The following is a 16,036-nucleotide window of genomic DNA, read 5'->3' on the forward strand; positions in this document are numbered from 1 at the left end:
ACTATTTGTTGGAGTTTGTGTTGGAATGATTTTTGTGAGCCTATTAAACCTTACCACCTTTGCTGGATTTTTTTTTTTTTTTGGCTGAAGTTCTGTTTTTTCCTTGAAAATCCTTTTTATTTTCTGTTAAAAGAATCTCTTCTCTCATTGTAGATAAACTTGTATCTCATGGCTTTTGATTATCATTCAATTACAATCAATTAATCCATTATTTCCAATGTTTTTCAGTCAATTAATGGATAAAGGCATTCTTTTATAGGGAGGGGAGGTCTAGCAGTGTAGTGAACTCAAGCTATTTCTCCTAAGTTTTCACTTGGAAGAGTCGCGTTGGAGAAAAAAGGATGACAAGTCTTAAAACTAAGAACAACAACAAGGCCACGACCATGAACAGTTCACCAGAAAAAGTGAGTGATAAGCACTCTGAAAAGCCACAGAATGCAAAAGACTCCACAAAGAAAAAGGCCGAAGAGGGGACCAAGAACATAGTTCCATTTTACAAGCTGTTCTCATTTTCCGACTCCACAGACATCGTGTTAATGATCTTGGGTACAATTGCTGCTCTTGCAAATGGGCTTTCTGTACCCCTTATGACTTTGTTCCTTGGACAGATGATCAACTCTTTCGGAGAAACTAAACAAAGAAACAATCTTGTTCATGAAGTTTCTAAGGTATATCAAACTTTCAAGCTTGAGTTAACAATTTAAGCATGCAAGTGAAGACTAGTCGAGAAAAGCTTCATTTCTATAAACCATTACTTGATTATTACCATTAGTATGCTTTAAAGAAGATTTCTTTTATCATAAAAGCCTTATCCCAAAAAATTTGAGGTCGGGTAAATGAATCTTGTTCCTCTGTTGAATTCTGTCCCAACCAAGTCTTATTTTAATTGTAGTGTTCACATCCGCTCTCAGTATCTCGATCTATGTTCTGAATGGAATGAAGGAATACAAAATTTCAATTGAGAGATGGTTCCCAAATTTGATTTCTCTATTTGCACTTTTTGGATTCATTTGTCTTTGTTTTGTGCAAAAATCTCCTAAATACTCACATAGATTCTATGCTTTATTATGAAACACGAAGATCGCTGAATCATTTAATGGAGCTTGAATCATAAGTTTCTTATGACTTTTCAGGTATCTCTGAGGTTTGTTTATTTGGGTGTTGGAGCTGCAGCAGCAGCGTTCTTCCGTAAGTATAAATGTCTCAATATCTTCAACTAGTTCACAATTTCATCTCCAACTAATGTACACAAATGGAAATTTGTAGCTGACAGTACCCATGTTTGTTTTGCTAGAGGTGTCTTGTTGGATGGTCACAGGGGAAAGACAAGCCGCACGAATAAGAACGTTATACTTGAAAACAATTCTCAGACAGGACATTACTTTCTTTGATAAGGAAACAAATACAGGAGAAGTTGTAGGGAGGATGTCAGGTGACACTGTTCTCATTCAAGACGCCATGGGCGAGAAGGTATAATTGTTTAACATTCTATGCTCCATGAATCAATTACGTCAACAACTTTCTATATTTTCATTGATTATCTTTTAATGTTTTTCTCTTTTTTTTTTTTCATTCTAATCTATAGGTGGGCAAGTCTATTCAGCTTGTATCATCATTCATTGGAGGCTTTGCAATAGCATTTAGTCGAGGTTGGCTTCTTGCTCTTGTGTTGATAGCCACGGTTCCTCTTCTGGTGCTCTCGGGTGCAGTCACATCCATGGTTTTAAACAAGATGGCAACACAAGGACAAACTTCTTACACAGAAGCAGGGGCGCTCGTAGAACAGACAGTTGGCTTAATTAGAACGGTATTGAACACGAGAAGCTTTATTATAGTCTTTCAAGTTTTGTCAAATTTTGACTTAAATGGTTTGTAAACAGGTCACTTCATTTACTGGAGAGAACCAAGCTATAAATAGATACAACAAGTGTCTGAAGGTCGCTTACAAGTCTAGTGTTCAAGAGGGGTTGGTGGCAGGAATAGGTGTCGGCTCGGTTATGTTAATTGTATTATGCAGCTATGGTTTGGCTGTATGGTTTGGTTCGATAATGATAGTTGAAAGAGGATACACTGGTGGCGATGTGATTAATGTTATTGTTGCTGTCGTAACCAGCTCGATGTAAGTTCCAATTTTCTACCCTATCTTACAAAGAAGTTCATTGTTAATTGTAGTGTTAGATCATCAAGGTTCAAAGAAGACAAAGTTGTTTTATGTACTATTCAAAGTTTCAAATTCATTTGATCTATATTCTTCTACTCAAGCAAATGTTGAAGAACCTGACATTTGTTATAGGTTGGGTCTTCTCTATCGGACAAAGCTGTCCCAGAAGTTATGGAGATCTATAAAACAGCTACATCTTATTTTTCAACAAATTATGCAATCATGATCATTTAATATACAAAAAAAAAAAAAAAAAAAAGAGCTGCTATTGGCACCCCAACTTTTACTTCTTATAGCCAAATTAAAAAAAAAAAAAAAAAAAAGTGAATGATTGAAAATAAGCAAAAGATAGGGGTGCTAATAGAAGCTCTCTCTCTCTCTCTCTCTTGTTGCTATATTTCTATTTTTTGGGTTTAGGATAATTGTAAACAACAACTGAAATTGTTTGAACGAGTGTCATAGTATTTTGTAATGTTGAGATTATAATTTGAGCCAAACTTTTCTAATGTTTGAAGATTATGTTTTAATTTTTAATTGGGGTGTGATAAAATAATTTAAGAAATTGGGGTGTAATAAGTAAAAGTTGGGGTGCCAGTAGCAGCTCTCCAATATTTTTTTTTTTACTGTGTATGGTACAGTTATACTTGTTTATGATCCTATTTATGCGAATTTGGGCAAGCTAACACATGTTTATCCATGTGTATCTTGGAATGATTCAGATCTCTAGGTGAGGCATCTCCATGCATGAAGGCATTTGCATCCGGACAAGCCGCAGCATTCAAAATGTTCGAGACAATTAAAAGGAAGCCAGACATAGATGCATATGACACTCGTGGGCGTAAATTAAACAATATTCGTGGAGATATTGAACTAAAAGATATTTATTTCAGTTATCCATCTAGACCCAAAGAGCAAATATTTGCTGGGTTCTCTTTGTCCATATCAAGTGGCACAACCGTGGCTTTAGTTGGAGAGAGTGGAAGCGGTAAGTCAACAGTGATCAATCTTATAGAGAGATTTTACGACCCACAAGCCGGTGAAGTTCTTGTAGATGGTATAAACCTCAAGGAACTCCAGCTGAGATGGATCAGAGAGAAAATTGGACTTGTTAGCCAAGAACCTGTTTTATTTGCTTCAAGCATTAGAGTTAACATAGCGTACGGAAAAGATGACGCAACTCTCGAAGAAATCAGAGCTGCTGCTGAGCTTGCCAATGTTGCCACTTTCATAGACAAAATGCCTCAGGTTCTAATATTTGTGTTAAACTTTTACTTTGTTGTCAAATAATTAGTTTTTAACTTATAATTGAAGATTATTTAACTTTTCGAGTCATGCTTTATGTACTTAGGGACTCGAAACAATGGTTGGGGAATGTGGAACTCAGCTGTCTGGGGGGCAGAAACAAAGAGTTGCTATCGCTAGAGCAATTCTGAGAGACCCACGAATATTGCTTCTAGATGAAGCAACGAGTGCACTCGATGCAGAGTCTGAATGGATTGTGCAAGAGGCATTGGAAAGGATCATGACTAACCGAACCACCATTGTTGTTGCTCATCGCTTGAGTACAATTAGGAATTCTGATGTTATTGCCGTGATTCATCAAGGAAAGATTGTTGAAAAAGGTACTAGTCTTACCCATATACTTATAGCATATTAATTGAAATATTGTGTGAGCTAGAGCTGATGCCATGGGGCTTCTCTATTGCAAACATCTTTAATCTTTCTGTTGTGTAAATGGCTTGTATTGGCGGTATGCAGAGTTGCGGGGGGTAGAGGTTTTTTTTTTTTCTTCCTATTTTGTGGTTTTCTATTTTTGAGGAGATTGAGCTGTTTAACAATTCCTGGTTTTATAAATAGAGATCTCTAGGGCTGTAAAACCAAGGAAAGAAAATAGTGATTGTTCTTGTTCTGATCTGTGGATGTAGACACACTGTCAAACCACGTAAATCCTTGTTTTCGTGTGTGATTTCATGTTTTTTCGTTCTCTTTACTGCTTCGTTGTTTCACACTTTCATGGAGGAGCATGAGATTAATTTGTCTTCTGGAAAAAGGTTCCTCAGCTAATCTCTTTAAAAAAAAATCAGTACTGAGTAATAGTTACTTAATATGAAGTTGTATTTTCCCCCCTTTTATCAGGATCTCATTCTGAGCTACTAAATTCAAATGGAGCATACAGTCAACTTATTAGCTTGCAAGAAGTGAGCCAAGAGTCAGAAAAACAGAACCCAATTGTCCAAATCATGCCAGAAGGTACACAACTGGATTCTAAAAGAATATCAAGTCAAAGCTTATTAACTGAAGGACCCTCAAGAGGTCAATCATGCTCTGATCCATTAGGTGTCAAAACTGAAGAAACCACATCAAAAGAAGCTGACACTGCAGCACCATCGCACCAACAACGTGAAGTCCCTCTTCGTCGCCTTGCCTATCTCAACAAGCCGGAACTCCCAATACTACTTCTCGGGTGTCTTTCTGCCATTATCAATGGCTCCATACTACCTGTTTTTGGAGTACTTCTTTCTAGTGTAATGCAAACATTTTATGAGCCACCTGCAAAGCTACAAAAAGATTCGAAGTTTTGGTTATTGATGTTTGTTTATCTTGGCCTTATATCATTGATGGCTACCACGGGAAGATCATACTTCTTCGCCGTGGCTGGGAGCAAGTTAATAAAAAGGATTCGATCTATGTCGTTTGAGAAAGTGGTGCACATGGAAATCGGATGGTTCGATGATGCCCAAAACTCGAGTAGTACAATAGGTACAAGGCTGTTGATGGATGCAGCGGCTATCCGTAATCTTGTTGGAGATGCATTAGCTTTGATTGTTCAGAACTCTGCATCAGTTATCGTTGGAATGGTAATTGCTTTTGAAGCAAATTGGCAGTTGGCTCTAATAATGGTTGCAATGTTACCTTTGCTAGGTGTCAATACATGGGTATGTATGCAATTCACGAAAGGATTCAGTGCGAATGCAAAGGTACACTTCATAATTCCATGAAGGATAGAACATGTTTTAATTAAAGCAGTTAACCAACTAACTACTCCAAAAGACCAATCTGTTGGAGAGAGGGAGAACTCACAAGAGGGTCACGGGGCTTAACTGGGGTATGATACATCCTGAGAGTGGAGGAAAAAATATGCACTTTAACACATGCCCTCACCCATAAAGGTGGAAAGAATTGAACCCGTGACCTATATGAACATAGCGCTCTGATACCATGTTAACCAATCAACTACTCCAAAAGACCGATCTGTTGGAGAGGGGGAGAATTATGAATATAGGAGGGTCACAGGGCTTAACTGGGGTATGATACACTCGAGAGTGGAGGAAAATATGACCTCTACAAAAGCCATATTGAATTATTTGCAGAGGTTTTTTACTTCAAAAAATATATAAGGTTTTATACCATTTTAAATCCATGCTTTTCACCCATCAAAACTTAAATCTTGTTCCTAAAACCCCATATGTTAATTTTAGAATCTTAGATATTTGGATTACCTTATGTTGGTAGAACTTGAAAAGAAAATTTTGTATTTAGTGACACTTGTAAATTCAGAGTTGTTCTCATTTATGTTTCAAACATTTTGCACTGATAATGGAAATTTTAAAAATGGGTGTAGATGATGTATGAGGAAGCGAGTCAAGTTGCCAACGATTCTGTTAGGAATATAAGAGCAGTTGCTTCCTTCTGTGCCGAAGAGAAGGTGGTAGCACTATATAGAACGAAATGTGAAGGCCCACGTAAGGCAGGGATAAGGCAAGGATTGGTGTCTGGGATTGGTTTTGGGATCTCCTTTTTCTTCCTGTTTTGTGGCTACGCTGCTAGTTTCTATGCTGGAGCCCGGCTTGTTGATGAGGGCAAAACGACATTTACGAAGGTTTTTCGCGTAAGTACTCCCAATATATGTTGGTGGTTGAACAATTTGACCTTTATAAAGGAATACTGATAATTATGAAAATATTTTGTGTCACCCATTTTTGCAGGTTTTCTTTTCTCTCATTATGACAGCCATGACAGTTTCTCAGTCAAGCACCTTGGCACCCGATGCCAGTAAAGCCAAGGCGTCTGCCACTTCTGTATTCGCAATTCTTGATAGGAAGTCAGAGATAGATTCGAGCGACAAATCTGGGACCACATTAGAAAATGTGAAGGGAGACATTGAGTTTCAGCATGTCAGCTTCAAATATCCAATGAGGCCGGACGTTAAGATTTTTCGGGACCTATGTTTGATTGCTCAATCTGGCAAGGTAAATTATTGGAGTCTTGTTTGAATTTTTTTGAATTCTTAAGATTCCAATGTTGGACAAATACCCTAAGAAGAAGATTCAAGGAGTTATAATCAGACTTCACAAAGTTCAATTTTTTCTGAAGCTTTATATTCATTCAAACAAATCGATAACCAATATGGCTTGTAATGATGCATTCTACATAATTAAATCTTAGACACATTCATTTCTAAACTTGACAAATCTAATTTTTTGTTTCTAGACGGTCGCTTTGGTTGGAGAAAGTGGGTGTGGGAAATCAACTGTGATTTCATTGTTGCAAAGATTTTACAATCCCGATTCTGGTCAAATTATGTTAGATGGAGTTGAGATACAAAAATTCCAGTTAAGTTGGTTGAGACAGCAGATGGGTCTTGTGAGCCAGGAACCTATCTTGTTTAATGAGACAATTCGAGCCAACATTGCTTATGGAAAGGAAGGAGAGGCAACAGAGACAGAGATTTTAGCCGCAGCGGAATCTGCAAATGCCCACAAATTCGTAAGTGGATTGCAAAAGGTTAGAACATTGCCACCCAATTATGCTTATATCTTAACTACTCCTTTAATGCCCAAAATGCAATTTTGTTGGATTCCACACTTACTATATCTCGTAATTTGCCATCAGAGGGAAAGCCACTTATTTATTAGTTTTTACATTTTTTTAAATTCCTAGGGATACGACACGTTTGTTGGAGAGCGAGGGGTCCAGTTATCAGGTGGGCAGAAGCAACGGGTCGCTCTTGCACGAGCCATATTGAAGGCACCAAAGATTTTATTATTGGATGAAGCAACTAGTGCACTTGACACTGAATCTGAGAGAGTAGTTCAAAATGCATTAGACCGAGTCATGGTGGACAGGACCACAATTGTAGTGGCCCACCGATTAACGACTATTAAGGGTGCAGATTTAATTGCAGTCATCAAGGATGGGGTTATCACAGAGCAAGGAACACATCAGGATTTAATGGGTATCAAGGATGGGGTTTATGCATCCTTAGTGGCACGTCATGTGAGTGCTACATTTTAGTGTGCTTATTGTAATTTTCACACCGAGTAACCACTTTGGAATTGTTTAAGAAAGGGAGCCCCACCCATCAGTTGTATACAAGTTGTTATTAAGAGAAATGGGTACCACTTGGTCTTGAGGAAAAGGTTTAGTAAACATTTCTGAAACTTCTGTTTATAGATAAATAGTTTCTTGTATGTTTGGTCCTTGGATATACTAGAAGAGAAAAGTAGAAAACAAGAGATTGTGTTGTTGTTTGTTACTTTAGGTACCAATGCAATTAGTTAATTGGCCCTTCAAGGCTCACCATCACCAGCCCAGGTTTCACGATTTTGCACCACTCTCCTCACAACCACCACCACCACCACCACCTCCTCCTCTCCTCTCTGCAACCATCAGTGAAATCTCATAGATTATTATGAAAATTGTCTTGAAGAACCTTGTTATCCCAAGGTGGAAGACATGAAACAAGAGATTGCACCAACAAAAACAAGTGAAAGAAAGGCCAGCTTTTCACAGTCCATAACACACAAGGATCTTGTTGCTGCCAAAGCAAATATCCCAGCTCTTTCCAGTTGTGATAAGGTGAGAGTTTTCTGTTTGAGTATTTACAATTGGGTATGTACTGGCTTTACCTGGGAAGGGAACTGATGGGTGAAGGGACCTATAAATGATACCGAAGTAGTTAAATTTTGAGATATTTCCACGAAATATACAGAAATATATCCATTTCCACAAGGTCCGAAATAAAATTTAACTGACGTATCTTTTTGTATGTATTTAGGTGGAAATCACTATTCATTCTGCGAAATATTTTGGTGCATAGTGAATTTCGACCGAAATATTCTCTGTTGCAAAACTATTCTAAAAATATTGATAAAATTTATTAAAAAATAGCAAATTGCTTGTAGAAATGATTTGAAAATTACACACTAATAATAGTCACTAATAGAAACATTCACGCAATATGTAATTATCAGTATAATTGTACTAGAATTAGATATCTATCTTATTTTGATGTTTTCTAGACATATTAATAAGTTCATATGCATGCACATATAATCATTCATGTTCTAATTAATTGAATATATTAGTAATCCATTCATTAATAGTGTAAAATTTAAAAAAAATATAAAACAATGTGTGAATATAATACTCAACATTTTGTTCATTAAGCCATTATTATTCTCATTTCTATGTAAATATTACTATTTTTCTTCTTGCAGACTCTCAAATACTTGCATGTATGTGTAGTGGAGATGTTGATCCTCATTTACATACCTCATATGGCTGTTTATTGTATTTTTATGATTTATGAGTGTGTTTTAATGTTTGTTTTACATTTTCTACGGTTTTAATAAAATATTTGTCAATATTCCTATCATTTCCCCAACTTATTCATAATTTCTTAAAAACTATATTAGTTTCACATTGATCGAAATATTTTCATTTCCTGCATGACCAAAATAAACACAAACTAGAAATTTAATACCAAGCATAATACTTTAATTAATTATCTGGAAAAAAAAAAAAAAAAGCTTACATCATTGGGCGTGTTCCACTTTGAACCTTGAGGACCAAGAATGGTCAGAGAAGTCAAAGCCTTAGGAAGTTGAGATGACAGATAAGCGTAGTTGAAATGGTTGTGGCCCTCCAAAGCAATGTGTCCACAATGTTCACTTATCTACATGCAAAGTTAGGAGAGAAGTGTCCAACATTCAAATGGGAGCTGGGTTGTGCATTAAGACCATCAGTTATAAAGGTGGATTAGAGTAGTCAGACTCAACACTCCTTGTTGAACATGTAAGGAAAGGTTGTCGTCCCTAGGTAATGTTTTGAGCCTCGGGAGAGTCGTTGCTAATGTGACTTCTTTGAGTTTGTCCCAACAGTTGGTACTTGTTGACGATTTGATTGAATAGTTATTGCCACCACCATGTTAGTCTTGTTTGAATGTCCTACTTGGGTTTGAAATGCAGATTCATGGATAAAGTAATTGGAAGATTAGGACGGAGCAAAACTTTGGGGCTAAGAAAAGAGGGAATGATCTCCTTGACTGAAGTAATGGAGGTTTGGCAAGGTGGATAGCAGTGACAAATGTCCAGTAATCATGTTTAAGACCCTTTAGGAACCAAAACACTTTTGTCTATGTCATGAACACTTTCTTTTCTTTTTTTGAACATACATAAAAGAAGAGCTGTGGTTGAGATGAATACTACAACACAATGCAAAATTCAACCTTCTAGCTTATGTATAGAGCCCCATCTAAATAATAAGTCTTCAGAGAAGACACCTTTGAACTCCTCAAATAACTTGCACCAATCAAATATAATTCCCAAAATATTAATAATGATTTATTGAACCAATTGCTCATTCCCCTCAAATATTCGGATATTTATGTCCTTCCTAAGACCCTAACAGATTGCAAAAGGTAGTGAATGCCAAAAATAAAAAATAAAAAATATCCTCTTTCTACCCCTAAAGGCTTGATGGTGCCAACTCTCAAATAACATATTAATGGAGAGAGTGAGACACCCATGGCAATGAAATAGTTACAAGAACTGAGACCACACTGTACATGTCATATTACAATGGATTAGTATTCTTTGTGAATGAGGAATAATTATAGGCCTTGACCTAATCATTTGCTTGAGAAAGAGAACAAACTTTGTGACCAATTTCTTGAAAGTAGGATAAGTATTTCCTAGAGAGTAAACTCAGCTGGATTAATCGCCATTAACCATAGCCCATCATTTTCCAAGAACCATTTTATTTAATGAATTTATCAAGATTTTTGCAGCCAACAACTCACAAAACTTCAATCATTCTATACAAATATTGAATTATTTGTAAACACATAATTCAGCAAAAATATTGAAAATTGAGATACAAAACATGAACTTCTCCTTGAGTAAGTAATTCTTCTAGTTCACATATCACTGAAACATTCCCAAATACACATACATATTTGATAAAAATAAAAAGATACAAAAATCTTACCCTATTTTGTTCTTCTCCTTCGGATCCTATTATTGCAGAAAGTACCCACTTAAGAAGAGAGCAAAGAACAAAAGCAAACTCCCATAAATAAGTAACAACTTCTGCCCGGAAGTGAGAGCATTTGCACCTAACCCAAACTGTTGATTCTGAGCAAACCCTGCAATCTCCACACTCTTACTTTCAAAGAACGATTTCGCGGCGCCACAAGTTGGGCATCTCCAATCCTCTGGCAATTTCTCAAATTGCAGTCCAGGAGGAATTGGGTATGAAGGGTCACCCGAAGACTCGTCGTACAAATGCCCGCACGACCGACACTCGTGAATTCCAGTATTTAATACAGCAAATCTTTCTTCGAGTCGACGCTTATCGAAATTCTCTTCTTCTGGAGGTGGAGAAGAATCAGGTGGAGTTGATGTCAAATTGGGTTCTTCTTTGGTGGGTTTATCTTCTTTAGAGACATCTATGGATTTTGGAGTGAATTGGAGTCTATGGGGTGAAAGGAGAGATTTTTTGGGGTGGACAGAGAGAATTGAGAGATGGGTATTGGGTTTTGGGGGTGAGGGTTGAGTGTGTGAACTGTGGTGGTGGAAAGAGAAAATGGGTCTTGTTGTTGCAGACGCCATTGATAAGCTTTGCTTCGAGTTTTCTCTCTCTGTGTTTGGGTGAGAGTTTTGAGTGTGGAGGAGAGAAGAGAGGGATCAAAGCAAAGTAAATGGTGTTCTGAAATCTGAATTGGCTGGATAAGGTGGACTGTGGAGTGTGGACATGAACGTGAAATTGCCTCATGGAGGAATTATCTGATGTGACTTAACCGCATCAAATCTCAGTATTATATCCACGCGTCAATCTTGTACTGGTTTGACTTCTAGTCAGACCTCACAACAGACTGAAACGTAGTTGAGTTGAGAATTGATCGATATAATGGGCTTTCAAGGTCCAATCCCCAAACTTATGATGGGCCAGGTTAGATGACTCTGTTTGTGTTGCCATTTCTAGTATAGACCGGGCTTGATAGGGCCTGGCCCAGTCTTAAAGAGGCAGGCTATACCTTAGGCCAGACCTAAGTTGGCAAACCCAGGCCTAATCCTAACGGCCTTGGAGTTGATTTTTAGGATTTTATATAAAAATTAAATTTTCATGCACATTTTGAAGTTTCATATTATTTTTCATCAAAATATAGGAGTTCATTCTCTATTTATGTTGAGTGCACCCACTTTCTTCCGTACATCCCACCCCAAAATGTGCTCAAAATCAAGGTCCCAAGCCTTATTTTATAACCGATACAGTTTTTTGTTTTGATCAATAAGCTTGTTTTTAATGAGTTCAGTAACTCGGTGCTGGCGGGATTTGAACCAAGGTCTCTCATATCATCACACCCAACTAAGCTAGCCCTAGCCACTCTCCATCTCGAACTTTTGATTCTTCTCCAAACCCAATTCCCAAAATGTTGGAATCCACTCTTGATATAATAGAAATGAGTTCCAAGAAGACTCTTGCTTAGTTTGCCTTATTAGTAATTATTTTTCTTATGTTAAAAGAGATCTTGATATTATTTTTACTCTAAAAAAAAAAAGTAATATAAAAGCAATTTTTTTTTTAAATTAATCTAAAACCAACGAAGTACAACTAAATTTTAATTGTTAAAATATATTGAATGGGTCAAGATCCCTGGACTCTTAAGAATGGCTAGTGAAAAAACACACGATCCCACCCTTTGAAATGCAATGAGATTTGTGTTATCAACATACTGATAAATCTCAATCATTGGATTTTGTGTTTAAAGGGTCGGGATCATGTGTGTTTTTTCATGAGTTGTTCTTAGGTGTCAACGGATCCCAACTCATATTTAATATAATTACTAATAAGTAATAAGATTGATCACGGACTATTTGTTATATATAATTAGAGGATATGAGATGGATAGAGAACAACACTGTCGATATTACTTGAGCCATAGTAATGGTGATAGAAAATATAACCACATGAAAAGTAGTTACAAACTAACGGTAAAAAATTGACAGTTCATGATTCTTTAACTTATAAATTAGGATTAGAAATTTCAGAATTGGCTGATTTTTTATGCGGATGATTTTCTCACCATAGAGATCATTCTCACAAAAGATCAGTCCATTCTGAAAATTTTAGCCTATATAAGACAAAATGTTTTGTCTAGAATGTTACCTAGGATTTTATCAAATGATTTTGACACCACATAATTTGTAACCACTTTTCATGGGGTTAGAAGTTTTAGGATTGTCTGATTTTTTTGTGAGGATGATCTATTGACTGAAGAGATCATCCTCACAAAAAATCAGCTCATTTCGAAACTTTTTAGCCATATAAGACAAAATTTTGTCTAGAATGTTGTTTAAGCTTTTGTCAAAATAATCCAACCCATATATCAGTAGATCATCCTCACAAAAAATCAGCTAATTCTAAAACTTCGATGAAAAGTGGTTACAAACTAACAGTAAAAAATTGACGATTTACAATTCTTCAACTTATAAATTAGGGTTAGAAATTTTAAAATTGGCTGATTTTTTGTGAGAATGATTTTCTCATCATAGAGATCATCCTCACAAAAAATTATTCAATTCCAAAACTTTTAGCCCATATAAGACAAAATACTTTGTCTAGGATTTTGTCAAAATAACACTACCCCATATATATATATATATGGTGTCAAAATCATTTGACGAAATCCAAAGTAACATTCTAGACAAAGCATTTTGTCTTATATGGGTTAAAAGTTTCGGAATGAATTGATTTTTTGTAAGAATGATCTCAATGGTGAGAAAATCATCCGCACAAAAAAAATCAACCAATTCTGAAATTTCTAACCGTAATTTATAAGTCAAAGAATTGTGAACCATCAATTTTTTTTTATCGTTAGTTCGTAACCACTTTTCATAGGGTTAAAAGTTTTAGGATTGTTTGATTTTTTGTGAGGATAATCTATTCCTAAACTTTTTAGCCATATAAGACAAAACTTTGTCTAGAATGTTGTCTAGGATTTTGTCAAAATAACTTGATAGGCAGTATATTATCTTCATAAAAAATCAGCAAATTCTAAAACTTCCAACCCCATGAAAAGTGGTTATAAACTAATGGTAAAAAAAAATTGACGGTTCATAATTCTTTAACTTATAAACTAAGATTAGAAATTTCATAATTGACTGATTTTTTGTGAGAATGATTTTCTCACCGTAGAAATCATCCTCACAAAAAACTAACCCATTTCGAAACTTTTTGTCCATATAAGATAAAATACTTTGTCTAGAATGTTGTCTAAGATTTTGTCAAAAGAATGCTACCCTACATATATGTTTGCACATGCTACCTTGTAGTATATACAAGAGCCAAAATACATCAGGCTACATGTAAATAACATTTACAGGTAGACAACAACATTTAATGCTTTAGTGGTAGTATACTAAAACATTTAGCTAGTTGTGATATTGATTATTTTTTACTTAAAATCCAAACTAATGGACTCATATTTCATCGAAAAACATCAATCAACCGAGTGTTACTTTGTTGTAGATAAACAACATATAATGCATTGACAACAGAGAAACAACATAGTTTATGACTTGTCCAAACATATGTCAACGTCTTTAAAAATAAGTTTGTCTCCAAATAGAAATGATTAGTTTAGTTTATTTTATTTTAGGTTTATTTATTAATTTGCAATATTATCATGTTAATATTTAAAACTCCAACCCATATAAATGACTAGGACTTAAAATAGGTATAATTTAGAAAGTAATATATCATTCGAATCTAGACGGATATATGGGTGGATCCATATTTGACCTGGATCCAAATACAGATTCGACTCGGGTCAAAGGACATCAATTCATATCTGACTTATTTTTTAATTCGGACATATTTAAGTGATCCAAACCTGTTAAATTCAAATCATTCGGGTTTCAGAAAAATCCAACCCATTTTTAGTCCTATAAATGACTTGGGTCAAAGGATATCAATTCATCTCTGACTTATTTTTTAATTCGGATATACTTGAAGAAATCCAACCCATTGAATTTAGATCATTCAAATTTCAGATAAATCCAACTCATTTTTAGTCCCATAAAATGACAATACCAACCTCCAAACCTTGGGATATGTTCGGGCCAAGGACAAATCATATGTAAGTCTTACGGACGTGGCCGCACAACCTTTACTAGTACACGAAGAAGACAAAAGGTTGGTTCACATGTCACCCCAACCAAATTTACCCAACCCAACCAAGAGTAAACAAGAAAGGGTAATTTAAGCATACTCCTTCTAATTTTGGGATTTAAGATACCCCCATTATTTTCAATTTGATGACACAGCCCCTTGGCCAACAAAGGTTAGAAAAGGGGGATAGCCCACAAATTGATACCAATACCACCACAAAAGTGTCTCCTTTGATATGCTAAGCATCACCTTGATGGTCCAAGGACATGTCATAACACAATTCCCATCTTTTAAGGGGAAAAAGGTGATTCTAATGGGATTTTGTGGTTGACATAAATGATAGAGCAGACAATCTGCTTCATGTGGTTGTCTATTGTAGATTAGAGGTTGCACATTGGGTGCAAAATCTTCTTAAGCTTAAACAAAGCATGAATGAGTATTTGCTAGAGTTAATCGAGATCTGGTCGACGAATAATTCGATTTGAAGTTGTCGTAGTGGTATTTGGGCTATTGGGATGAACATCTCGAATAGGATAGGGTCGACGCATTTAGATCTCGGATGTTGATACCTCAATCTAAGGGTATGGTCAAGGTGTTTGGTTCTTATTTTAATGGCATTGAGATACCTTTTTAGGCACATTTTTTAAGTCACTCCTCCACCAAAACAGTAGCTTTCAGGTTGAGTCCCACTCTCCACCATCAAGTCATCTAATGGTTTAGATTTGGTCGCCATCAGCGGGGACATGAGAAAAATAGATAGATGTATGACTTAATAGATCCCCACATTTAGTATTTAAACTTTGATTTATTCAACACTCTTGTATTTTTTTTTTCTCTCAAAACATTCTTTATTTTTCTCCCTTTGGTTGGCAAGAAGTTGAAAATGTCGTATTTTAGTAATTCTTATTTTCCCATAGAAGAAGACCGAGTATATTTCATCTTTGAAAATTGCAGGGGTATCTCAAAAATTGTTCAAAACTCATAGGGATGTATTAATTTATAGGAGACGGCTCTCACACGTCTTCTCTCGTGCCAAGCAACTCCTTCCCTTCGCTTAAAATTTAAAATTAAATCTTGGGAGCTGTTATCAGCACCCCGACTTTTACTTATTACAGCCTAATTAAAAATAAATAAAATTAGTGAATAATTGAGAATAAAAGTTGGGGTGCCAATCAAGTTATCATTTTTTTTTAGGGTTAGATTTCTATTTTTGGGTTTAGATTTTATGTGAGCCTAATAAGAGTGGTAAACAACTTCTAAATAATGTTTTTGTAATTTTTAGAGAGAGTGTTTTAATCTTTAATAGGGGGTGTGATAAATAATTTTAAATTTTGAAATGTAATAAATAAAAGTTGGGGTGCGGATAGCATCTCTCATATTTGACAGAGTCGCTAAGCATAATCCCTATATGGCCCGAAC

The 16,036-nt window shown here is 35.8% G+C and overlaps 2 protein-coding genes across 4 annotated transcripts; one reads left to right on the forward strand and one right to left on the reverse strand.

Annotated features, from left to right (window-relative positions):
• The first annotated feature begins 383 nt into the window (after nt 1-383).
• LOC147403171 (ABC transporter B family member 11-like) lies at nt 384-7,847 on the forward strand. Its single transcript, XM_086437549.1, has 13 exons — nt 384-668; nt 1,134-1,188; nt 1,319-1,470; nt 1,586-1,789; nt 1,881-2,119; nt 2,881-3,439; nt 3,510-3,783; nt 4,298-5,139; nt 5,784-6,050; nt 6,148-6,411; nt 6,653-6,946; nt 7,103-7,438; nt 7,704-7,847. Exons 1-13 carry the CDS (start codon nt 384-386, stop codon nt 7,845-7,847), a joined length of 3,915 nt encoding a protein of 1,304 aa, XP_086293675.1.
• On the reverse strand, nt 7,583-11,178 carry LOC147403172 (Rubredoxin-like superfamily protein). Of its 3 annotated transcripts, XR_015177433.1 has the most exons (3): nt 10,433-11,178; nt 8,979-9,119; nt 7,869-8,099 (listed from the first exon to the last, which is right to left on the reverse strand). XR_015177433.1 is itself a non-coding variant. In XM_086438660.1 (2 exons), the coding sequence occupies exon 1, from the start codon at nt 11,053-11,055 to the stop codon at nt 10,462-10,464; it is 594 nt and encodes a 197-aa protein (XP_086294786.1). In that variant the 5' UTR covers nt 11,056-11,178; the 3' UTR covers nt 7,583-7,821; nt 10,433-10,461. The 3 variants fall into 3 exon arrangements, 2 of the variants coding, with proteins under 2 accessions (XP_086294786.1, XP_086294787.1); XM_086438660.1 differs by lacking the exons at nt 7,869-8,099; nt 8,979-9,119 and adding an exon at nt 7,583-7,821; XM_086438661.1 differs by lacking the exon at nt 8,979-9,119 and having other exon boundaries at nt 7,876-8,099.
• Between the last annotated feature and the right edge of the window lie 4,858 nt (nt 11,179-16,036).

This window comes from Akebia trifoliata, chromosome 4 (assembly GCF_017979445.1).
Source record: "Akebia trifoliata isolate Shusen 1 chromosome 4, ASM1797944v1, whole genome shotgun sequence".
Taxonomy (NCBI): Eukaryota; Viridiplantae; Streptophyta; class Magnoliopsida; order Ranunculales; family Lardizabalaceae; genus Akebia; species Akebia trifoliata.

Excerpts from the sequence above, each read along its gene's own strand:
- LOC147403171 (XM_086437549.1), top strand. The coding sequence starts at position 384 with ATGAACAGTTCACCAGAAAAAGTGAGTGATAAGCACTCTGAAAAGCCA. Across the intron at positions 669-1,133 it reads TTGTTCATGAAGTTTCTAAG|GTATCTCTGAGGTTTGTTTA; the intron begins GTATATCAAACT and ends ATGACTTTTCAG. Across the intron at positions 1,790-1,880 it reads GGGCGCTCGTAGAACAGACA|GTCACTTCATTTACTGGAGA; the intron begins GTTGGCTTAATT and ends GTTTGTAAACAG.
- LOC147403172 (XM_086438660.1), bottom strand. The coding sequence starts at position 11,055 with ATGGCGTCTGCAACAACAAGACCCATTTTCTCTTTCCACCACCACAGT.